This window comes from Rhinichthys klamathensis, unplaced genomic scaffold (assembly GCF_029890125.1).
Source record: "Rhinichthys klamathensis goyatoka isolate OS25496 unplaced genomic scaffold, OSU_Roscu_1.1 h1tg000090l_1, whole genome shotgun sequence".
In the NCBI taxonomy this organism is placed as follows: Eukaryota; Metazoa; Chordata; class Actinopteri; order Cypriniformes; family Leuciscidae; genus Rhinichthys; species Rhinichthys klamathensis.
Window position 1 is genome coordinate 3,366,054 of NW_026606629.1, and position 23,847 is coordinate 3,389,900.

At 47.6% G+C, this 23,847-nt stretch overlaps 2 protein-coding genes across 2 annotated transcripts; one reads left to right on the top strand and one right to left on the bottom strand.

Annotated features, from left to right (window-relative positions):
• Positions 1-19,732: 19,732 nt before the first annotated feature.
• On the bottom strand, positions 19,733-20,632 carry LOC130085874 (gamma-crystallin M2-like). The gene is made up of 3 exons (XM_056251858.1): positions 20,527-20,632; positions 20,160-20,402; positions 19,733-20,078 (listed from the first exon to the last, which is right to left on the bottom strand). The coding sequence occupies exons 1-3, from the start codon at positions 20,554-20,556 to the stop codon at positions 19,806-19,808; spliced, it is 546 nt and encodes a 181-aa protein (XP_056107833.1). The 5' UTR covers positions 20,557-20,632; the 3' UTR covers positions 19,733-19,805.
• A 1,242-nt stretch (positions 20,633-21,874) lies between these two features.
• Positions 21,875-22,730, top strand: crygm2e (crystallin, gamma M2e). Its single transcript, XM_056251870.1, has 3 exons — positions 21,875-21,937; positions 22,067-22,309; positions 22,411-22,730. Exons 1-3 carry the CDS (start codon positions 21,929-21,931, stop codon positions 22,681-22,683), a joined length of 525 nt encoding a protein of 174 aa, XP_056107845.1. The 5' UTR covers positions 21,875-21,928; the 3' UTR covers positions 22,684-22,730.
• The last annotated feature ends 1,117 nt before the right edge of the window (positions 22,731-23,847 follow it).

Genomic DNA, 23,847 nt, shown 5'->3' on the forward strand with positions numbered 1-23,847 from the left:
TGGCGCCCCCTAGTCGATCGGACGTTTCTAAGCGAAGTCCGCGAAACCGTTGTGGTGATTCATTTAAATGGGCGAGTGGGATTTTCATGGAAAGGTCCCAGGGGCCCCAAATTCGGCACGGTGACCCCTGGGCCCGCCCCGAGCGACGTACCGAAAGCACCGGGCCCTAGAGTAAAGGCAAATATATTTTAGCCTCTATGCAAAATCTCTCTGTCGAGGCTGTTTCACTCTCACACTGAAAGAGCCTTTCAGGCCTTTAAATGATTTGATGGCGGGGGAGGGGCGTTTTTTTGCAGGGGCCCTCGAGTTCCAGGATTCGGGGCCCCGCGTCAGGGGCCCCTGGAGAGTCGGAATCCAAAGTCCCGGGGTGCCACGACCCTCCGTCTGCGTACAGGGGCCGTCCCACGGGCCATTTGCAGGCATGTCGGTTTTGGCCACTTTTTCGGCATTTCGGCCCCTGAACGAGGCCCCAGGGCCACCAAACTTTTCCGGGGCATCCCACAGAGTCTCCCCAAACACGTTTCATTAAAATATTTCGAAAGCCTAGCTTAAAAACCACTTTGTCCGCGAAGAAACCATTTTTCCCGCCAAAAAATGGTTTCGAAGACACTCGTTTTCTTGCAAACCAAACACCGAAATAACTTAAAAATTAGTGTGATGTGTTCAGTGGAGTGTGCTTAGTACAGTAGAGGTGGTTTAATCAAAAAAAATTTAAAAAAATCTCCAGTCACCATCCACATTTTTCAGTCACCATCCACAATGAATGGGCTCGTAACGAACGGGGCCTAAGAAACGCTTAGAAAGCGGCCAGGGCCCTCAAACTCTGGGGGCCCGCTCGGGGTCACCAGACGACGGAGCTCGCCGAGTTTCGGGCTCCTGCGACCTTCCGTGTCCGTGTGGCAGCTCGTTTCGTTGGTTTGACCTTTTCGACTCCTGTCATTTTCAAAATGTGCTTTTTTCACACTTTTTCGACGTTTCGACCCCTGAACGAGGGCCCAGGGCCACCAAACTTTTCCGCCCGCACCAGGGGGCCGTGGGAAGACGGAAAACGTCGCCCCCTAGTCGATCGGCCATTGCGAAGCGGTGTCCACGAAACCACAGTGGCAAAATACATTCATTCAATGGGCGAGTGGGATTTTTTCAGAAACGTCCCAGGGGCCCCAAATTCGGCAAGCTGACCCCTTGGCCCTCCCCGACCGACGTACCCAAAGCAGGGGGCGCTAGAGCAGAGTGAAATTTTTCTCAGCCTCTGTGCAGAAATCCTCTCTCAGGGCTGTTTCCCTCTCAGACTGAAAAGGCCCTTTCAGGTTTTTAAATTTTTTTCGGGGGAGGGGCGATTTTTTCTAAAGGCCCTAGGGCCCCACGCTTCGGGGCCCCGCGTCAGGGGCCCCTGGAGAGTCGGAATCTGAAGTATCGGGGTACCACGACCCTGCGTCTCCGTACGGGGGCCGTCCCACGGGCCATTTAAACGGCGCAACGGGTTCGCGGACGAGCGTCCCTTTTTCGACCTTTCGGCCCCTGAACGAGGCCCTAGGGCCACCAAGCTTTCCCGCCCGCACCGGGGGGACGTGGCGAGTCGGAAAACGGCGCCCCCTAGTCGGTCGGCCCTTCCGAAGCGGCGTCCGCGAAACCACTGTGCAAAATACATTCATTCAATGGGGGAGTGGGATTTTGATAGAAATGTCCCAGGGGCCCCAAACTCTGCACGGTGGCCCCTGGGCCCGCCCCGAGCGACATGCCAAAGGCGCAAGGCTCTAGACCGAAGGCAACACTTTCCCGCCCTTTTAACACTAATCTCGGCCTTGTGTGTCTCTCACTCATGCACCCTCAGAGCCTTTTGAGCGAAAGTTGGTTATAAGTGGCAAACTTTTTTTAGGAAGGTCCCAGATTTTCAAGCTTCGGGGCCGTGAGTCGGGGGCCCCTGGAGGGTCAGAATCTCAAATCTCAATGCGCCACGACCCTGCGTCTCCGTGCGGGGGCCGTCCCACGGGCCATTTAACGGCGCAACGGGTTCGCGGACGAGCGCCCCTTTTTCGACCTTTCGGCCCCTGAACGAGGCCCCAGGGCCACCAAGCTTTCCCGCCCGCACCAGGGGGCCGTGGCGAGTCGGAAAACGGCGCCCCCTAGTCGGTCGGCCCTTCCGAAGCGGCGTCCGCGAAACCATTGTGGAAAATACATTCATTTTATGGGCGAGTGGGATATTTTTCTAAATGTCCCCGGGGCCCCAAATTCGGCATGCTGACCCCTGGGCCCGCCCCGAGCGACGTGCCAAAAGCACCGGGCCCTTGAGCGAAGGCAAAACATTTTCAGAAGCTAACCCTAATTCTGACGCTAACCCTAATGCGCGGTCCCTTTTCTGACCTTTCGGCCCCTGAACGAGGCCCTAGGGCCACCAAGCTTTCCCGCCCGCACCAGGGGGCCGTGGCGAGTCGGAAAACGGCGCCCCCTAGTCGGTCGGCCCTTCCGAAGCGGCGTCCGCGAAACCGTTGTGGCGAATACATTCATTCAATGGGCGAGTGGGATTTTGATAGAAATGTCCCAGGGGCCCCAAACTCTGCACGGTGAACCCTGGGCCCGCCCCGAGCGACATACCAAAAGGGCCCGGGCCTAGGGCCTGAGAAAGTATTTTTTATCAGCTTTGATCCATCTCTCTGTCTGCCATTGAGGTCAATGGCAGACACTCAGAAACAGGCCCGTTTTCAGCCGTACACTCGTCCGGACTTTAAACGCTTGGCAAGCGGCTAGGGCCCTCAAACTCGGGGGCCCGACTCGGGGCCACCAGACGACGGAACTCGCCGAGTTTCGGGCTCCCGCGACCTTCCGTCTCCGTGCGGTCGCGCGTTCCGTTGGTTTGACCTTTTTGACCCTTGTAACGTGTTTTTCACACTTTTTTGACCTTTCGACCACTGAACGAGGCCCCAGGGCCACCAAACTTCTCCGCCCGCACCAGGGGGCCGTGGCGAGTCGGAAAACGGCGCCCCCTAGTCCGTCGGCCCTTTCGAAGCGTCGTCCGAGAAACCACTGTGGCAAAATACATTCATTCAATGGGCGAGTGGGATTTTTTTCGAAATGTCCCCGGGGCCCCAAATTCGGCACGCTGACCCCTTGGCCCTCCCTGACCGACATACCAAAAGCAGGGGGCGCTAGAGCAATGTCAAATTTTTCTAAAGGCCCTAGAGATCCGCGCTTCGGGGCCCCGCGTCAGGGGCCCCTGGAGGGCCAGAATCTCAAATCTCAACGTCCCACGACCCTGCGTCCCCGTTTGGAACTTTTGGTAAATTTAGTGGGTTATTGGACAAAAAGTGGGTCCGTGGGACGGGGGCGTGGCCTGGGAGTGGGTGGGGGGGGTCAACGGGAAGTTTGCGCCATACAGTGGGTTATTGGACAAAAAGTGGGTCCGTGGGACGGGGGCGTGGCCTGGGAGTGGGTGGGGGGGGTCAACGGGAAGTTTGCGCCATACAGTGGGTTATTGGACAAAAAGTGGGTTCGTGGGACGGGGGCGTGGCCTGGGAGTGGGTGGGTCAACGGGAAGTTTGCGCCATATAATGGGTTATTGGACAAAAAATGGGTCCGTGGGACGGGGGGGGGGGGGGTGGGGGGTGGGTGGGGGGGGGGTGGGGGGGCATTTGCCCAATACAGTGGGTTATTGGACAAAAAATGGGTTAGTGGGATGGGGGGGGGGGGGGTTGGGGGGGTTGGGGGGGGGGGGTCATGGGGCAATATGCTCTCTATCGCCCACTAGAGTTGTCCGAAAACCAACGGTTCCGTGGCAAGTAAGTAAGGATCCGTGAATAGGGGGGTTATTAATAAAGGCCCACTCTCTACCAAGTCTGTGGGCAATTGTCATCCAAATTCACCCTACGATCCCTCGCGCCCATAGTGCGCCAATTGGCAGCTTGTTAACATGGGCTTTTTTCCACGAACCCACGTTTTGGACTATCTCTGGGTAGCCGTAAAAACGGCTTTTTGTCGCTCGCAAGCGGGCTGGGACACCGGCTTGTTTGTGGCGGTCAACACTACAGCAGTCGGCGAAACAACGGGGACTGGCAGAGGGCGAAGCTTTGACGGCGGTCCGGCCGCAGCGGGAGAGCACCGTCGTTTTCTTAACATTGCTAGGCAGACTTCTGATGATCAGGCTTCAGCGTAATCTTAGGTCGCGGGCCCCGTGGGGGCGGCGGTCTGCGGCGGCTGTCAGAGCGAGAGCGAGGGCGGCCGCCCTGTCTGCGCTGGGCTGTTTGAGTCTGCGGAGGGGGGCGCTGTGGTGGAGCTCTGGCAGGAGGCTCGCGAGAGCGGCCCGCGGAAGAGCTAGCGCGGCGGGGCAGAAACAAATTCATCGCCTGAGAAGCTTTCTGGACCTCGGAAAAGCGATCGACAATTCCCGTGACAGCAGATCCAAAAAGGCCCATCGGGGAGAGGGGCGCGTTAAGAAACGCGGCGCGCTCAGAATCTCCCATGTCGGCGAGCGTGAGCCATAAGTGTCTCTCGGCTACACAAAGGCTGGCCATGCATCTCCCCAGAGCTTGTGCGGCGGCTTTAGTGGCGCGAAGGGCGAGGTCCGTAGCACTTCTCAGATCCGTGACAGCGGGGGAGGGGTTTCTACCGCTTTCGGCCCACTCACGGAGAATATCGCTCTGTAATACTTGGAGGACAGACATAGAATGTAGCACTGCGGCGGCCTGACCGGCGGCGGCGTAGGCGCGAGCATGAAAGCTCGAGGTCGCTCTGCAAGCTTTCGAAGGAAGCGTGGGGGAAGAGCGCCATCTAGCAGAGGGCGGGCAGAGGTGTGCGGCGACCAAGTCCTCATGGCTGAGTAACCTTTTTCGGCGGCTGCGATATATCGGAGCGGTTTCTAGCCGAGAGCGGGGCATTCCAGGACTTCGTCAGCTCTGTGTGAAGTTCAGGCAGGAATGGGGCGGCCCGGTTGCACGCGGGGGTCGAGCGCCGATGAAAAAAGCTGCCGTCCATCCGGTTCGGGGCCTGCTCGGGTGGAGGAGACCACTCGAGACCGAGGCGTTCGACGGCCTGTGAGAGGAGGCGCATTAGTTCCTCCTCTATCCCGGCGCGGATCCCCGCCGACTCTCTCGTGGATCCGAGAGATGACCATTCTTCACTGTCTGATGCGAGCAGTGAACAGGAATCCTTCTCCTCCGCGGCGTCATCGGAAGCGGCAGAGCGGCCACTCGGCGGCAACTGTATGTCCGGCATGGGCGGGGAGGGAGAGCGGGAAGCGGGAAGCGGCGGCGGCGGCCCGCATGGTTCCGCAGGGGGCTCCGGCGGCCTCTGGGAGCGGCGTTTCTTCTTACGCGGCGAAGAGGGAGGCGGCGCGGGAGCGGATTTTGCTGCCAGAAGTCGTGCCCGCAGGGACGACAACGGCAGGCTCTCACAGAAGTCGCATCCTCCATCCGCGAGGGCGAGTTCTGCGTGCTCGAGTCCCAGGCAGAGAGCGCAGATGACATGGCGGTATATTTATAATTATAATATGTGTATAAGTGTAATAAGTGTAATATATAACAATAATTTGTTTATTGCGAAAAATGTAAAAAAAAACGGTACCAAAAGTCGTTCACATGATGATGCGTTGCAGCCGCAGTCCTCTCTGGCAGTATTATAATAGTTGTGTATGAGGTACAGATCAGAGTATAAATTATTAATCCATGAAAATGTTAATCCGGTTTCGGTTCGCTCTGTGAAGGCAATGGTGAAGGCGCGCGCGCTTCTCCATTTCAAATGTACTACACCGACTGAAACACGGCATGTCGCAATCTGTGACGAAGCAGGCAAGAGCCAATGAGCGTTTGAGATCACGGCCGTAAAACATGTCGTAACGCTTCTTGAAGGCACATTTTTTGAATTTGAATTCATCACCAGCGCGCCTGAGCGCGGGATTTGACGTTTGCGGTCGCTGCTGAGAAATGGAGATGAAGATCATAAAGGGCTGAATTTGGATCTGTTTCTTGCCCTTTCTTCATACTTCTTAACGCTAGATATAATTATTCTAGTGAGATAGGCAAGTCAAGATGTTCTGCATCCTCTATGGAAAGAGTGGGAAGATTCAGATTGGTAAAGAAATTTGTATAATCACTCTCCGAGGGCTGCCATTCACTAGAGTACAGTTTGGCAAAGAAGGATGCAAACGCCTCATTTATATCTAGATTAGTTGTTGCCATTTCGCCCTGGTCCCTTTTGATGCATGCTATTGATTGACTTTCCTCCTGACGTTTCAGAGTCAGGGCAAGAAGATGACTCGGGCGGCTGCCTTGTGAATAATACTTGTGTTTAGTAATATGCATTAAATATTCCACTCTATGCCGTAGCAAACTGTTCAGTTCAGCTTGATGTGTCTTCAATTGAGATTCTGTGTCTTTACTATAATTCCTTTTAAGTTGAGTTTCTATTTGTTCACATTTAGTTCTAAATCCGAAATCTGACAAAGTCTATTACGCTTAATGTAAGATGAAAATCTGATTACGTTGTTTCTGAGGAAACCTTTTATGGAGGCCCATAAGAACATTGGGTTCTCTACACTCCCCTTATTAATGTCTATGAATTCGTTGAGTTGAAGCTTGAGCTGATTGAGGAACTTTTCATTTTGTAGTAATGAGGAGTTAAACCTCCATCTAGAAGACTTATTGTCCCTAATATCTCCAAAACTAAATGTTGCTTCAATAGGATTATGGTCTGAGATAAGTCTGGGAAGAAGATTTTTTGACGAAGATGTAGAAACCAAATCAATAGAAGTAAGTAGGTAATCTATCCTAGAGAAAGACTTATGGTTAGGTGAGTAATATGTGTAATCCCTTGATGAAGGATTATGTAGTCTCCAAAAATCCACCAAATTGAGGTCCTTTGCTAAATTACCTAGAGCCTTAGAGGACGCTATCTGAGTGTGAGTAGCAACAGTGGTGGATCTGTCTAGGATGTTATCAAAAACTGCATTCATGTCCGCGACAATAACCAAATGGTACTCGTCTAAAGTTAGCAATTCTTTTGTAATGTTCTGAAAAAAATGCACCGTCAAAGATAGCTGGGGCATAATACTAATAAAGGCTACTTTCTTTCCTTCAATGGAGGTACAACAAAATGCTAGCCTTCCTGAAATATCCGAGCTAACCTTAACTATGTTTATGGTCAGATTACGTCTCATTAACACAGCTACCCCCTTGGTGCTGCTATCATCAGATGAGGCAGCAACAATTCTATATCTCCTATTTTGTAGTCTTAAAGTATCGTTAGGTTTAAGATGAGTTTCCTGCAACAGTGCTATATCAACATTTTTGCGATGAAGGAAATCTAAGAGCTTGGACCTTTTGAATGGAGAATTGAGCCCTCTCACATTAAATGTCAAAACATTATATCTATCCATTGTCCCTATTGAGGTAAGCCCAAAACAAACTGTGTATGATAAAGTTAATAAACCAAATAAACTGCCGATGTATATAATGAGATATGAGAAACTACTGTCAAGAAAGAAATGACTGTGCAAGAACATATCCATCCCATGCGGAAAAACCCCCTGAACACCCCAACCCCCCTTCCCTAAACCCACCCCCAACCCACATTGTCATCTGTGAGAACCACGAAGCGATGTCTAACAATGAACCTGTGCCTATTAGGCCTGATTGGAACAGCTTCTACTGCTTCATAACTGAAAAATATTTAAAAAATCTTGATTCACAAGATAAAGGAAAATACAAAATGGGGGATAATCATGCTATCTAATAGATCAGAGAATACGATAAACTGCTTACAACCACCGAAGAAAACAAAAACAAAAACTTAAGCATCAAGCATCATGTTAAACTCTAGCATCATATGCCTACACATTTTGACCTGCTCGTAGTCATTCCATGTCAGTGAAGCGCAAGGATTCTCTAGCAGTAGACCTGGCATTATTCTCACTCTGTAGAGTTGAAGCAGTGTCCTGTCCTGTGAAGAACAGTTCAGCCTCCTCTGCTGAATCGAACGACATTTTGTCCCCTTTGTACGTGAGCTTCAAGATGGCTGGGTAGATCAAAAACGAGTCGATGCCTTTCTGTCGCAATTGGGCTCGGATTGATTTGTATTTGTTTCTTCTCTGCACTGTAGTCGGCGTAGAATTCCAGCTGAGTGTTGTCTGGTAGCTTTTTTTTAAATTATTTTTTTATTTAATATGGACATAGCAATAACATTGGACGAACCAGATGCATTGTTTAAAGTGTTATAGCACATGTGCTAATTTTCAACACCTGTCCATAGGGGCTTTTACAACAGATAAAAACACATTAAGCAAAACAAGGCACATTTTACACATGAGTACAACTTTGGCCCGATTTAAGCCATAAGATTTAATTTTCAAGATTTTTTTAAGATTTAATTTTCAACACCTGTCCATAGGGGCTTTTACAACAGATAAAAACACATTAAGCAAAACAAGGCACATTTTACACATGGGTACAACTTTGGCCCGATTTAAGCCACTGTTTGAGCTCTCTGGTAAAGATGTTAATATTGTTCTGCAGTTTGAGTCCAATTGGGAGAGAGTTCCCAATTGGACTCATTTTAGGTTTAGTGCTTAGGTTAAGTGCTACGAGCTCCCTGCAGAATGGCTTGACGATCACGATAACGGAGCACTCTGAAGATCATTGTACACGGCCTGGCAGAGTTAGCAGAGAAGATTCGATGGGCTCTGTCAATTTCTATGGAATTCCGGGCCAGTGTCGGGATCCACTGAGGGAGCATTTTACAAAGAAATCCGACTGGATCATCACCTTCCGCCCCCGTTGGTAAGTTAATTAATCTCACGTTGTTCCTCCTCGATCTATCTTCCATCTCGGTGACTTTCTTCTTGAGGCTGTCTAGCTCTGTGAGACAGTGGTTGGTGTCCTTTTTAGTCTGACGGAGCACTCAGTGCATTGTGTCGACTTTAGCGGTCACCTTTTCCATATTTTTGGCATGAGTGTTGATGTCGTTGTTCAGTGATCTCAGTAATGCCCCATTTTCAGCTATTTGACTTTCACCCGTAGTTAAAGCTTTAGCCAAAGTCTCACTCAGCATTTTGGTTACAAGGCCTCGTAGCGTCTCTCTCTCTGCCTCTACCGTCTGCCTAATGAGCAAGGAGATTTCTTCGGGGAGTAAACTAGCTGGCGAAGCACCAGAGCTCAGGCTAGTTTTGAATCGCTTACCGGGGCTTTGTTTGGCCGGCGAGCCTGCACTTTTCTTTGACGCCATTTTACGATGCTGATTGTGATGAGGGGGGCGTGGTTTTAGCGCCGTCTGTAGTGAGAGACGAGTCAGAGGGCGCGGCGGTGAGTAAGTGGGTCAAGTGCAAATGATAAACACCTGTGTCTGATTGCAGTGATTGGCGTGGGGAGACGCATAAAAACCCACAGACTGAGAGAATGAAGAGAGAGAGGAGGACTGGTGACTCGTGCGTGAGCAAAGAGAAAAACTGGGACAGCTGAAAGCAGCGTGGAAAGAGTTTATGCAAAGCTGTGGAAGACCTTGAAGCTGAACCAGCGTGGAATGAGTTGTTATTTGAGTTATTTTGTTGCTGTAGTAAAACTACGGTGAACGTGCTGTGTGCACAACATTTATTATTTTTGGTTGAAATAAACAACGGACGAGTCCCAATCTCGCCGACCCTGTCTCCTTCTTCCTCCATAAAGACGAACTTTGTTACACTGGTGCCGAAACCCGGGAAGAAGGAGATCGGCCGCCGCCATGCAGAACCCGTCAGGAACGCCGTTTGCGGACATCATCCAGTCACTCGCGGCTCTTCAAAGAGACCAACATCAGGCCCTCCTGAGTGTTAAGGAGGAGCACGAGCGGCGCTTTCAGGCGCTGCTCCAAGGGCAACAGGAAGACCGCGAGTTGTTCCGGAGCTGTTTGGACCGGGAGACTCCGGCCAGCCCCCCTCCAACATCAGACTCGGCCTTGCCGCTCACCTTATCGAAGATGGGTCCAGCTGACGACCCGGAGGCGTTCTTGGACCTCTTCGAAAGGATGGCCGAGACCCGGGGCTGGCCCAGGGCAGACTGGCCACTGCGTCTCATCCCGCTGCTGTCAGGGGAGTCGCAGGTTGCCGCCCACCAGCTGCCAGTCGCGAGTCTCCTGGTCTATCAAGACCTACGGCGCGCCATCCTGCAACGGGTCGGTCGGACCACGGAACAGCATCGCCAGCGCTTCAGGTCTCTGACACTCGACGAGTCCGGCCGGCCCTTCGTGATGGCGCAACAGCTCCGGGACTCCTGCCGCAAATGGCTGATGGCCGGGGGAAGCGACGTCGAGCAGATTATCGACCAGGTGGTACTGGAACAGTTTATCGTGAAGCTCCCCAAGAAAACTGCACAGTGGGTCCAGTGCCACCGCCCGACGTCGCTGGACCAGGCCATCCAACTGGCGGAGGATCACATGGTGGCGTGCTCTGGGGTCGGCGAAACCCTTCCATCTGTCTCTCTCTCCCCCTCTCTCTCTCTCTCTTCCCCGGCCTCTACCCCCTCCCTTTCTACAAAGCCTGTTCCCCTTCCTAGGTCGCGAGGAGGCTTTGCACCCAGACCAGCGCCGAGGTGGAGGTCCGGGTGGTCCGGTGACAATGGCGCGGCCGCGAGGACGGCGACGAGGGGGACACCGGCTGGGGAACTTTCCACCCTGGCGCAGCTGGCGCCTCTCTCCCCACGTCAATCCCTTGGCCCACTTCCTGCCGCTGGAACAGCGGTAAAACCTGGGCCGGCCTGTTGGCGCTGTGGGGACCCGGGCCACTTCATCGACAGGTGCCCGGTGATGGAGGTGGGGACACTGGTTCGGGTCCCCGACGCGCCAAAGGCCGCCCCCGATCAAGCCGGCCCGTACCAAATACCAGTGAGTATAAAGGGGGGTACTTATCAGGCTTTGGTGGATTCAGGATGCAACCAAACCTCGATTCATCAAAGCCTGGTTCGATCTGGGGCATTGGATAACAGCCGCGTGGTTAAGGTGCGGTGTGTGCACGGTGTGGTGGTGAGTTATCCTTTAATGTCGGTAGAAATTCTATTTAGGGGACAAAAACATAGTGTGGAGGTTGCAGTTAACCCGCACCTCCGACATCCGCTAATCTTGGGTACCGATTGGCCTGGTTTCAAGAAGTTATTGGGGGTTTTATGTGCGGATGTCTCTTGGGAAAAGAAGCACCAGGGGAAGACAGCGGTGATTCAGGTGGGGGATGCTGTACCGGGGCCTCTGGGTACTGCTGTAGGGGAAGAGAGCACTTTGGAGGGAAATATCCTCTCCGAGCGCGATGATTTTCCCCTAGAGCAGTCCCAGGATGAGACGCTAAAACGCGCGTTTGACCAGGTCCGTTCCATCGACGGTCAGCTACTCCTCCCGGACCAACCGCTCTCTTACCCCTATTTTTGTGTGATCAAAGATAGGTTGTATCGGGTGACCCAAGACGCCCAGACAAAGGAGGATACAACCCAGTTGTTAGTACCAAAGAGCCGTCGGGAAATGCTTTTCCAGGCGGCTCACTGTAATCCGATGGCCGGTCATTTGGGGCAAACGGCGACACTAAACCGTCTCATGGCCCGATTCTTTTGGCCGGGCATTCACGAGAACGTGCGCAGGTGGTGCGCGTCTTGTCGTGAATGTCAGTTGGTTAATCCACCGGCCAACCCAAAAGCACCCTTGTGCCCCCTTCCGCTGATGCAGGTCCCCTTCGAACGAATTGGTATGGACCTCATCGGGCCATTAGAACGGTCAGCACGAGGGCATCGTTTTGCGTTAGTCTTGGTAGATTACGCAACACGATACCCAGAAGCAGTCCCGCTTCGCAATATCTCCGCTAAGAGTGTGGCAAGCGCGCTGTTTTCTTTAATCTCCCGGCTGGGGATCCCTAAGGAGATCCTCACCGATCAAGGCACGGCGTTTATGTCACGAACGGTACGCGAGCTTTACGAATTGTTGGGCATTAAATCGATTCGCACCAGCGTCTATCACCCACAAACGGACGGCCTGGTCGAACGGTTTAATCGTACATTGAAAACCATGATTCGTAAGTTCGTTCACGAAGACGCCAAAAATTGGGATAAATGGTTGGAACCCCTTCTGTTTGCTGTACGCGAGGTCCCCCAAGCCTCCACGGGGTTTTCCCCCTTCGAGCTTCTTTTCGGTCGCCAGCCCCGTGGGGTGTTGGATGTACTGAGGGAGGTTTGGGAGGACGGACCGTCCGCTAGTAAGAACGAAATTCAGTATGTCCTGGACCTGAGAACAAAACTCCACACATTGGGGCGGCTCTCTTTGGAGAATTTGTTACAGGCCCAGGACAGACAGAGACAGCAATACAATAGGGGGGCTAAACTTCGTCAATTCTCACCGGGAGATAAGGTACTTGTATTACTTCCCACGTCCAGCTCGAAATTACTCGCAAAGTGGCAAGGGCCTGTTTGAGGTCACACGGCGAGTTGGTGATCTCAACTATGAGGTAATTCGATCGGATCGGGGTGGGGGACGTCAGATTTACCACCTCAACCTGCTAAAAAAATGGGTTGAGGCTGAGGCAGTGATGCTGGCGACGGTGGTGACTGGAGAGGAGGATCTCGGGCCAGAAGCGTATGTTAAATCCCAGTCATTCGCTCTGGCTCCCTCTGGTGATCACCTCTCGCCCTCGCAGCTCGCTGACATCACATCCCTACAGGCAGAATTTGCCGATGTGTTCTCGCCCCTGCCTGGTCGAACGAACCTCATTCAGCACCACGTTGAGACAGATCCGGGGGTCGTGGTACGTTGCCGCCCGTATCGTTTACCTGAACATAAAAAGAAAACCGTTCAGGCCGAATTAGAGACAATGCTGGACATGGGGGTCATAGAAGAGTCCAACAGTGACTGGGCGAGCCCGATCGTTTTGGTACCAAAACCTGACGGCTCGATTCGGTTCTGTGTGGATTATAGGAAGGTGAACGCGGTGTCTAAGTTTGATGCGTATCCAATGCCCAGGATTGACGAGTTGCTTGATCGGCTTGGTTCTGCTCGCTTTTATTCGACACTGGACTTAACAAAAGGTTATTGGCAGATCCCCTTATCTCCAATGTCTAAAGAAAAAACAGCATTTACCACGCCGTTCGGATTGCACCAATTTGTCACACTTCCGTTCGGGTTGTTTGGGGCACCGGCGACTTTTTTAGCGTTTAATGGACCGAATTCTCCGGCCGCATGCTGCATATGCCGCTGCTTATCTAGATGACATCATTATTTATAGTAATGATTGGCAGCGACATATGCAGTATTTGCGTGCTGTTCTGAAAACGCTGAGAAGAGCTGGGCTCACGGCCAACCCGAAGAAGTGTGCAATTGGGCGGGTTGAAGTAAGGTATCTGGGCTTCCACTTAGGACATGGACAGGTGCGTCCCCAAATTGATAAGACTACTGCGGTTGCGACCTGTCCGAGTCCTAAGACCAAAAAGGAGGTTAGACAGTTCCTGGGGCTAGCGGGATACTATAGACGGTTTGTTCCCAATTATTCGGACCTCGCTAGCCCGCTGACTGATCTAACTAAAAAGGGCGCTCCAGATACGGTTCAGTGGACGGAGCAGTGCCAGCAGGCTTTTACCAACATAAAGGCTGCTCTGTGCGGCGGACCGCTTTTGCATGCTCCTGACTTTTCTCTCCCTTTTGTCCTACAGACGGATGCCTCGGACAGGGGTTTGGGTGCGGTCCTGTCCCAGGAGGTGGAGGGGGAGGAACGGCCGGTGCTGTACATCAGTCGGAAGCTTTCCAAGAGAGAGACGATGTACAGCACCATAGAAAAGGAGTGTTTGGCCATCCGTTGGGCTGTCCTCACCCTCCGATACTACCTCCTGGGCCGAGAGTTTACCCTGTGTTCGGACCACGCTCCCCTTCAATGGCTCCACCGCATGAAAGATACCAACGCGCGGATCACCCGTTGGTATCTGGCTTTACAACCGTTTAAATTTCAGGTGGTTCACAGGCCGGGGACGCAGATGGCTGTGGCCGACTTTCTCTCCAGGAGGGGGGGGGGGGGGGGGCTGCAGGCCGGACGGTTCCCCGGCCTGAGTCGGGCGGTGGGGGTATGTGATGAGGGGGGCGTGGTTTTAGCGCCGTCTGTAGTGAGAGACGAGTCAGAGGGCGCGGCGGTGGGTAAGTGGGTCAAGTGCAAATGATAAACACCTGTGTCTGATTGCAGTGATTGGCGTGGGGAGACGCATAAAAACCCACAGACTGAGAGAATGAAGAGAGAGAGGAGGACTGGTGACTCGTGCGTGAGCAAAGAGAAAAACTGGGACAGCTGAAAGCAGCGTGGAAAGAGTTTATGCAAAGCTGTGGAAGACCTTGAAGCTGAACCAGCGTGGAATGAGTTGTTATTTGAGTTATTTTGTTGCTGTAGTAAAACTACGGTGAACGTGCTGTGTGCACAACATTTATTATTTTTGGTTGAAATAAACAACGGACGAGTCCCAATCTCGCCGACCCTGTCTCCTTCTTCCTCCATAAAGACGAACTTTGTTACACTGATGTAAAAGAACAGAATAAAAACGAAAATAAACACTGTCCGGTATGTTAAATAAACAAATTGTTGCAAAAAATAAGCAGTTAGGCTGTCATTCAAAGGCCTTTTGGCAGGAGCTCAATGCAATGTGACCATCTCGCTGCGCGCCTCACCGGAAGTCGCACCAGCCATCTTGAAAGACATCTCAATTCTCTGGTTGTTTCTCAATATCCCTCCTCGTCTCCTCGCTCCTCCGTCCTCCATCCTATGACCCGGAAACCGATCGAGCACAGCCATCTTGAAGGACATCTCAATTCTATAATTGCGAGGATCGAGGAGTTAGGATTCTTCCAGAGGAGTCATAAGCGAGGATGCACAGGTGTATCCTATGCGGAAGTGTTTTATCGACTAAACGTGACGCACGTATCAATTCTCCTCCCCCTTCACATCGGTCACAATAATTTTAATTTATACTTTACCTTTGCAGTTTATATAACCACACATCACACATATTTCAACAGGGTATCTTGCTTTATTATTATTTATTATGAATTTCTTAAATAACCAAACTTCAACAACATAAGGGCAGATCCTTTGAGCGCTGCTGATGACGCTGTGAAGTGACGCTCGAGTGATCAAGTATTCCAATGTATAAAAAAGCTCCCTCCGTCCTCCTTTTCTTTCCTTGCAGCCTTCCCTCGCGTCCTACCGGGGGTGGAGCTGAGACGCGAGGAAAGGAAGCGAGGAAAGAAATCGAGGATGCACAAATAAGAATTGAGAAGCACACTCTAATTCCACCACGAGGAGGCGAGGATCGAGGAGTGAGGAGGCTTCCTGAGGAGTCATGAGCGAGGATACACGGGTATATCCTTTGCGGAAGAGTTTTATCGACTAAACGTGACGCAAGTTCAAATTCTCCTCCCCCTTCACATCTGTCACAATAATTTTAATTTATACTTTACCTCTGCAGTTTAAATAAACCACACATCTCACATATTTCAACAGGGTATCTTGCTTTATTATTATTATTTATTATGAATTTCTTAAATAACCAAACGACAGATCCTTTGAGCGCTGCTGATGACGCTGTGAAGTGATGCTCGAGTGATCAAGTATTCCAATGTATAAAAAAGCTTTCCTTCGATTCCTCCGTTCTCCTTTTCTTTCCTTGTCTTCCCTCGCATCCTTTAGGGGTGGAGCTGAGACGCGAGGAAAGGAAACGAGGATGCACAAATAAGAAATGAGAAGCACCCAGAGACGCCAGTGATGCAGACCCATCTGAAAGCAAAATAAGCGTCGAATTCTTCTCGTCACTTGATAAACTTAAGATTGAGCCACTGTAGTCACTAGGACTATTTTAACCCTCTGGGGTCTGAGGTGTTTTTGGGGTCCTTGAGATGTTTTGACATGCCCTGACATGCCCTGACATTTGTGCTTATTTCAGCTACTTAAAACATACCATTTGCCAAGATATAAATTTGCTGTATTCAGCACAAACTCTGCTACAATAATATGTGAGCAAAATGGATGTACATGTTTGCATTTTATAGAAAAAAAATATTATGCGTGGTTAGTACGTTTTGGGAAAAAAAATGTCACCGCAATAAGGCCATTTAACACATACTGAATAGTTGTCCACAAGACCTTTGAGTTACTATTCTTGTAGGCTAGAATTTTTACTTCAAAATAAAGTGAAAATCATTCTGACCACTCTTTCACAAACAACAATATAACGATTTAAATTTCTTACGTCAGTTTTTGGTCAGCACTGCTGTATGCGTGGGAGTGTGAATGGCCATGAATATTAATGTGATTTACACCTGGATGGGAAGACTAAAGACACTCCCCCAATGGCCCATCAAGGTGCTGTGAGGCAGCCTGAACTAAGAATGATTCACTGATGAATAAAAAGAACAGCATTTATTCAAAATAGAAATCTTTCCTAAGAACGTAAAGAATTAAAGTCATTCCTATCACTTAACACATCCTTTCAAAAAAACAAACATAAAAAGACCAAACTTGTTTTTTTTTTTTATAAAAAAAACATGTATTCAAAGAATCCTAAAAAAAAACTATTACAGGTTAAAAAAAATTAAGCAGCACAACTGTTTCCAACATTGATTAAAAAAAAATAATATCAGAATGATTTCTGAAGGCTGATGGCTAGTTAGGTAAGTTAGCGGTACATCTTACTGATGCTGACATCTGTCCATTTGTATTTGCAGCCTTTTGCAGTTGCCTTGGCAGCCTGGGTAATAGACTAACCAAAACTGAACATTTATATATAAAAAATATATTGTATTTAGACAGTATCACATATTTGCATAGGCGTCGATTTCGGTGGGGGCGGTGGGTACGCGTCCCCACCAGATTTCGTCATGAGTCATTTTGTACCCACCACTTTTGGAAACATTGAGGCACGGATGTACCTAATACAAATAAAACATCTCCAGTTAACTAGCAGAGCATTCATTTAGTCCGCTCTTAAATAAGAGATCTACCGCTAAAATGTTTTGTTTTTGAACTCAAGCTAAGCGCTCGTGTCCGCTGCTATCAGTGTCATTGATACAGTGTTCTCTTGTGGCGGCACGCGCGCAGTCTTCACTTGGACGCGCTCTTCAATCTATCGCCGTTGCGGCGGACACTATTCATTCCGGTGAAATCACAAAATAAAATGCACACAAACGTGTGTCCCTGCTTGATATAGACTGTAACCACTGATGAACATATTCGGTTTTGATGAGAGAAAAAAAACTGGATTAGAACCCGTAACCTCTGACACGCTTGGCAAAAGATCTGCCACTAGACCACTGAAGTACCCAAGCAAAACTTGCGGATCGATATATTTCACTAAATCATTATAACCTAAGCAGTTATTCAAAAAGTTTACACGAGCGTATAGGTAATATTTCCTATGTCAAGAGCTAGCCAAAACTAGGCAAAATATAGTCTGAAAATTCATTTGAGCTCTATGATCAGAAAAGGAATTATATAACACTAAACAACTTACTCCGAGCTTGTATCATCGGCGGGGCCAATTCGTTCTTCAAAATGCAGCCGTTCGTTGTCCAAGTTTCAAATTCCTCTGAGGAAAAGGTGAATTTTTCCCTGCTGTCCATAATCCTCTGAAGGAGTAGCGTGCTGCCATCCTCAAAACGCGATGAACTATCAGTGATTCTGATGAAGAAAGTTACTTCGTGTTGTTATGGTATTGATCGGCGGGCGTGCCGCGAGTGCGATGCATAGATCGCCTATTTACCATGTGAAAAGCTCTGGGGGCGTGGCGGCCTCAGCTAATTAAAGATAATGAAGGGAGAACGAAAAAACTGTACCTCTCCTTGGTTTCAAACGGATTACATAAACTGGAAATATTTTACAAAAAAAATAAATTACTTCATTTAAAAGAGAATTTCAGCTTCATAAAGATACATCTCTCGTATCTCTGTGACAAGTATTGACAGAGTTACAGTTCATTTTTCGGACGCGTTTCAGAATGGACTTTACTGACAGTGGGTACTGACAGTACCCACAAAAAAAATAGATACTTAACAGGATCTAATGATGTACAACACTTATATGTAAGATCAAAATCAACAGAGTAATTTGATTCTCTTTTGCACTGATAAGGAAAAAATCGAGCTCGTCGCGCCGGCGCGACGGCCGACCCCAGAGGGTTAACAATGTCTTTAATAACTTTTCTGGGCCGGCAAGTTTCAATCCCTTAGAAGCCTATGGAGGAGTGATCCAGCTCTCAGATTTTAATCAAAATATCTTAATTTGTGTTCCGAAGATGAGCGAAAGTCTTACGGGGTTGGAACAACATGAGGGTGAGTAATTACTGACAGAATTTTAATTTTTGGGTGAACTGTCCCTTTAAGCTATAATTCACAAATTATATTACATATTTGTTTACACCTTTCATAGTCATGCTTATTCTGCTCATACCATCAGCAAATGTTGGTTATCACACTTACAAAACTTTATTTAAATTGGTGAAAGCCTTACCAAGTTACAGCCAAATTGCCTGTTTACTTCATGTCAAATTGACCCTTCGCTAAGCCCCGCCCTCCCTAGTTACTGTTGCTACGCCTGTCAAGCTTTTGTGCCTGGCACGTCTATTACAGTGTGTATGCACCGATGTCAGACATTCCCAATGAGATAATTAGTAATTTTTGGCGAACATGTGAAATATCTGAGAGAGCAAGACAAAAGGGACTGCAGTATGCATTCGAGGGATATATCCACGACATAATATGCAACCGATTATAGAATAATTTCATAAAAATTGAAGCTAAAGCCTATAGTCCCAGCGCAAGCAGCAGCCGCCTCATACGCTGACCATTCAAATGGGAAACACACAAATTGAGGAACAGCTATGTTCGTGCACAGCAGGGTGAGTGATGTGAAAATAATCTAATAATTATAAATCAAACAGGAAATAAATCTTGTGGAATAACACCGGGAGAGCCGCGGTCGGATTGGGTTAAAATTAATGTTACTCAGTCAGGGGTAGTAGGCTGTCGATTAACAAAATGCCGAAATATATTTTAAAGTATGTCAGTGAGCCTCCATCTTGTCTTTAATCGTCTTATTTTACGTTAAAATATATGCATTATGATGAACAAAGAACCGTCATTATTTCCAACTTCCAAGCAATAGGTGTTTTTGTTAATCCTGTGGACATGTAGTTGTGAATGGGGTCTCACACACTGCTTGATCCACACCCGGCATTTCTCCCCTCGGCTTTTAGATTTTCGGGAGGGAAAAAAATTCCACTCCCCCGTCCAAACTTTTAGGATACCGGGTATCAGATTTGCACAATCCATACGCACAGCGCTTCGGCATGTTTCCCTCGCTCGAAAGCTTGCCAGACCTCCCGCGCCTAGTTACGGTTGCTAAGACACGATTGGCCAGTGGCGGTTTTCGGGTGTGGCTTAGCGAAGGCTCAATTCATTAGCATTTTATAGACCATTTTGTATACAGAAAATCCATTCAGATTATTTTTGTCAGGCTGAAGGTTTGAAGATATCCTGACCCAAAGTGAATGAAGATTCAATTAGAGTGGAACAGTTTTGAATCGAATTACTTGTATTCTATATCGACCAAACAATATGACTGCAGTGAGTGATCCATAATTTCATTTCAAGGATTTCTAAAGTTTTTCGAAATATTATAAAAGTCATAATTTTTGACCAATAAATAATGGTGTCTCCGTCCTAGTCAAGTACTTACAGGCCTTACATTTCATTTCACTATGCTTAAAACTAAACAAAAGTGTTTTAAGAGAGTAGTTCAGAAGTGCTTTATTGTCAAGTAACACACATTTTCTCACATCAATACAATTTACTTTTTAATAGAAGGAATCACTGATACGCCTCATGCTCATGAATCTCATGCTACCCATATTGCTGAAGCTCCTGTACTCTCCAGGCCTGAAGTAGGACATCTTGCCTCTGTAGTTGGGCTGCTCATACATGAGCCAGTGGCCGTCCATCACATGACAGGACTGGCAGTGAGACATGCGATAACGGTCCATGACGTTGTCACAGTCATCCATCATCTCGTACATCTGACCCATGAAGTTCTCTCTCTCGTAGATCCTCATTCTGAAGGATCCTCTGTGCTGCAAACATATAAACAGACAGGTACACATTTTGATAAACTGTTATAAGAGCATTTTGTGAAGTATATATTGTTCTCTTACCATAGGGATCATACGGCAAGATCTGATGCAGTCGTTCATGCCAAACATAGACATGTAGTCAGCGTACTCGCCCCTCCTAAAGAAATACTGATTTCCCATGTAATTGGGACGATCGTACATCATGAAGCAGCCACTCTCCACTCTGCAAGAGTGACAGCGACTCAAGAAGGGGGACATGTCGGCACAGTCACTCATGCACTCATAAGAGCGACCCTGGAAATTTCTCTCCTCATAGAAGACGGCCTGAGAAGATTAAAGATAAGAGGTTACTAGGAATTTTGAGGTATGCATGCATTTCAGTAAATATTGCATTCTACTAGAGAGACAGAGAAAGCTGTATTTTGTTGTTATTTATATGAATACTTACCCTGCACGTGCTCATGCTGCTGGTGGTCATTTGTTTATTTAATTATTGGATGCTCTTCCCTTTACACTGCTCTGTCCTCCTGACAGGTCTCACCCTTACTTTTATACCCGAGCGAACTGAATAAAACTGTGTGCTTGCTATTGAGATTGACGACAACCTCCTGACTCAGCAGACCAGTATGGAAACGTTTAGAGTGCATTCATTGTGGACCATTTCGAATGAACCTACAGGTTATATACAATCCACAATAACATTTTTAATTTTGTCAAACACAGTGTTAATCAAAATTGATCTGTTTAAAATACCATACTTTTACAACATTTAAAGTAATGTTTAAACATATATTGAGATGCAGGACAATAGGTTTTGGCAAGGTAATTTCTTTGAACTCATTTCAAATGTATTTTTGTGAACATGCTAGGTTAAAAAAAATACTTTTTTTTTTATTTAAATTCTTATGATTGAAGATTGTTCTAATATACCTCAACATTTCAAAAACAATGTTACAACACAGACATTTGGTGGTTTGATCTATTGATCAAATGTGTGAATTTGGACTTTCAACACAGTATGAACACTGCTCAAGTTAGTCAAAAACACTGATTTTCCTCTTCCCAATATTTGTAATTTAAGTGAAAATAAAATGATTGTGGTAAGGCAAGTGGCTACACGTTATCATTTTAAACATATGTGCTTTATTATTTGCTTTTGTTTACATCTTCCAAAACCGTTTTACCTTTTACTGTCTCATTTTCTTTATTTTTTCATTTACTTCAGTTTATATATACATGTGTGTACATGCTGGGGAGGCCCATAGTGTTTGTATATTTATATATTTATAGATATTAGATTAAGGAAGTTTAAACAGAGGGTTACAATACCTACTATTTAGCATAGTAATGAACACACTTAACAGACTTGTGTATCAGGGAAAGAAAATGAGATTGTTTTTTTGTTTTGTTTTTCCTATACCTGAATATGCTGGGAATCTTGTCAAGTTGATCTGCCAGCTCGGTTGAAATGTAAAGAGGGTTATTTTACGATGAATTCTTAGTGTATTTATGGATTGGTAGAGGAAGAATTGCCTAGTCTGTGCTTACATCTCATGTGACTGTAGGTTCACTTCATTGTTCGTTCAACACAAAAGAAACATCAAGATGCAAACCCATCTACTGGCTACTTGAGACTGATAAACATAGAAATGGGAGATTCAGTTACATTTGACATATTACAAAAGTACTTTAGCTTTTCATGGGCCTCTATACCATGCTGCTTTGTCAGGAGTTTCCACAATAGGAGGCACATATTCTTTAGGTTTGGGAAGGTATAAATGTAAGGGTTAACATGCGCAAAGGGTTAGTGTACCAGTACGAAAGTGCTCTAAAAGACTACCACTACCATCATGGGCAGGGTAAGTACTACTGATACTTAAATATAAAAACAATAGTACATCTTTAGGATGTTACTTTTACTCATTTAAAAGTACACAAGTTTGTACAAAGTACACAAGTCTCATTGTTTCTGTTGTGTTCCAAAACAGATAATCTTCTACGAGGACAGGAACTTCCAGGGTCGCTCTTATGAGTGTATGGGTGACTGTGGTGACTTCTCCTCCTACCTGAGCCGCTGTTACTCTTGCAGAATAGAGAGTGGCTGCTTCATGATGTATGACCGTCCCAACTACATGGGAAATCAGTATTTCTTCAGGAGGGGTGACTATGCTGACTACATGTCTATGTTTGGCATGAATGAGTGTATCAGATCTTGCCGTATGATCCCTATGGTAAGAGCATAATTCATACAAATTTACCTAGAGCTGTTGTTCACTAAATGCTCTTATAACAATTTAGCACAACTTGTACATTTCTGTTCATACCTTTGCAGCACAGGGGATCCTACAGAATGAGGATCTACGAGAGGGAGAACTTCATGGGTCAGATGTACGAGATGATGGACGACTGTGACAGCATCATGGATCGCTACCGCATGTCTCACTGCCAGTCCTGTCATGTAATGGACGGCCACTGGCTCATGTATGAGCAGCCCCACTACAGAGGCAAGATGTCCTACTTCAGGCCTGGAGAGTACAGGAGCTTCAGCAATATGGGTGGCATGAGATTCATGAGCATGAGGCGTATCAATGATTCTTATTTTTAAAATGTATTTTTGTGGTACTACAATAAAGAATAGTTGCCAGTCCATATATTTAAGATGCACTCAGTATTTTTTTTTCCATTAAAAAAGTAAAGTGAAAGAAAATGACAGTGCTTTTGAACAAGACCAAAAGGCTATTTTATTTATGGCGCTCATGGACCCTGCCGTGTGTAGATCACATGACCATTTACGTCTTGCAATTTGATTGATTTGTAAATAGAAATAACAAAATAACGTTGAATGTGCGTAGCATGTTTCATTGGTTCAATGTGCTTTATAAAACATAAAAAGAATATAAAAACTGTCCAAACTAAATGAGCACAAGAAGAAAAATTCAATGTCCAAAGAAGGAGATAGACTCTAGTGTGAAGTAGAAGCAGTTAGTAAGCAAACTTCATGCATCAGTAGGTATCAGTAGAAAGTCAAGGGAAAAACGGGGGTGAAAAAGAGTATTTGTTCGCTGAGATTTGTGAAGTTGCACTAAAGTAGCATCATAAGGCTACTGCAGTTTAGCCATGAGAGAAATAGGATTTAATTTTAAAAATATATTTAGTTGATGTCGCCCCTCTTTGAACTGTCACCTTATCGTGGTGGAGGGGTTTGAGTACCCGAATGATCCTAGGAGATGTTGTCCGGGGCTATATGCACCTGGTAGGGTCTTCCAAGGCAAACAGGTCCTTGGTGACGGTCAGACTAAGAGCGGTTCAGAACCCCTTATGAAGAAAGAAAAACCAAGGGCCAAGACATCGCCCGGCATGGCGCGCCCTCCCGTGGGCTTACCATCTGCAGGAGGGATTGTAAGGGGCCGGTGCATAGTAGATCGGGCGGCAGTGGAAGGCGAGGGCCCCGACGACCCGATGTCTGGACAAGGAAACTGGCTTTAGGGACGTGGAACATCACCTCGCTGGCGGGGTAGGAGCCTGAGCATGTGCGGGATGTAGAGAGGTACCGACTAGAGATAGCCGGGCTCACCTCCACGCACAGGTTTGGCTCTGGAACCACACTCCTTGAGAGAGGCTGGACTCTCTGGCTGCGTTCGAAACTGCATACTTCCCTACTATATAGTATGGGAAAAAGAGTAGGCGAGAGAAAAGTAAGTACGAATCATAAAAGAGTAGGCGAGAATTACCTGGTTGACGAACTAATTCTCGCGAGATTCGGACGTAC

Coding starts and splice junctions, on each gene's coding strand:
- crygm2e (XM_056251870.1), top strand. Junction 22,310..22,410: donor CTTGCCGTATGATCCCTATG/GTAAGAGCATAA, acceptor ATACCTTTGCAG/CACAGGGGATCCTACAGAAT.
- LOC130085874 (XM_056251858.1), bottom strand. CDS start 20,556: ATGACCACCAGCAGCATGAGCACGTGCAGG. Junction 20,403..20,526: donor GCAGCATGAGCACGTGCAGG/GTAAGTATTCAT, acceptor TAATCTTCTCAG/GCCGTCTTCTATGAGGAGAG. Junction 20,079..20,159: donor CTTGCCGTATGATCCCTATG/GTAAGAGAACAA, acceptor ATATGTTTGCAG/CACAGAGGATCCTTCAGAAT.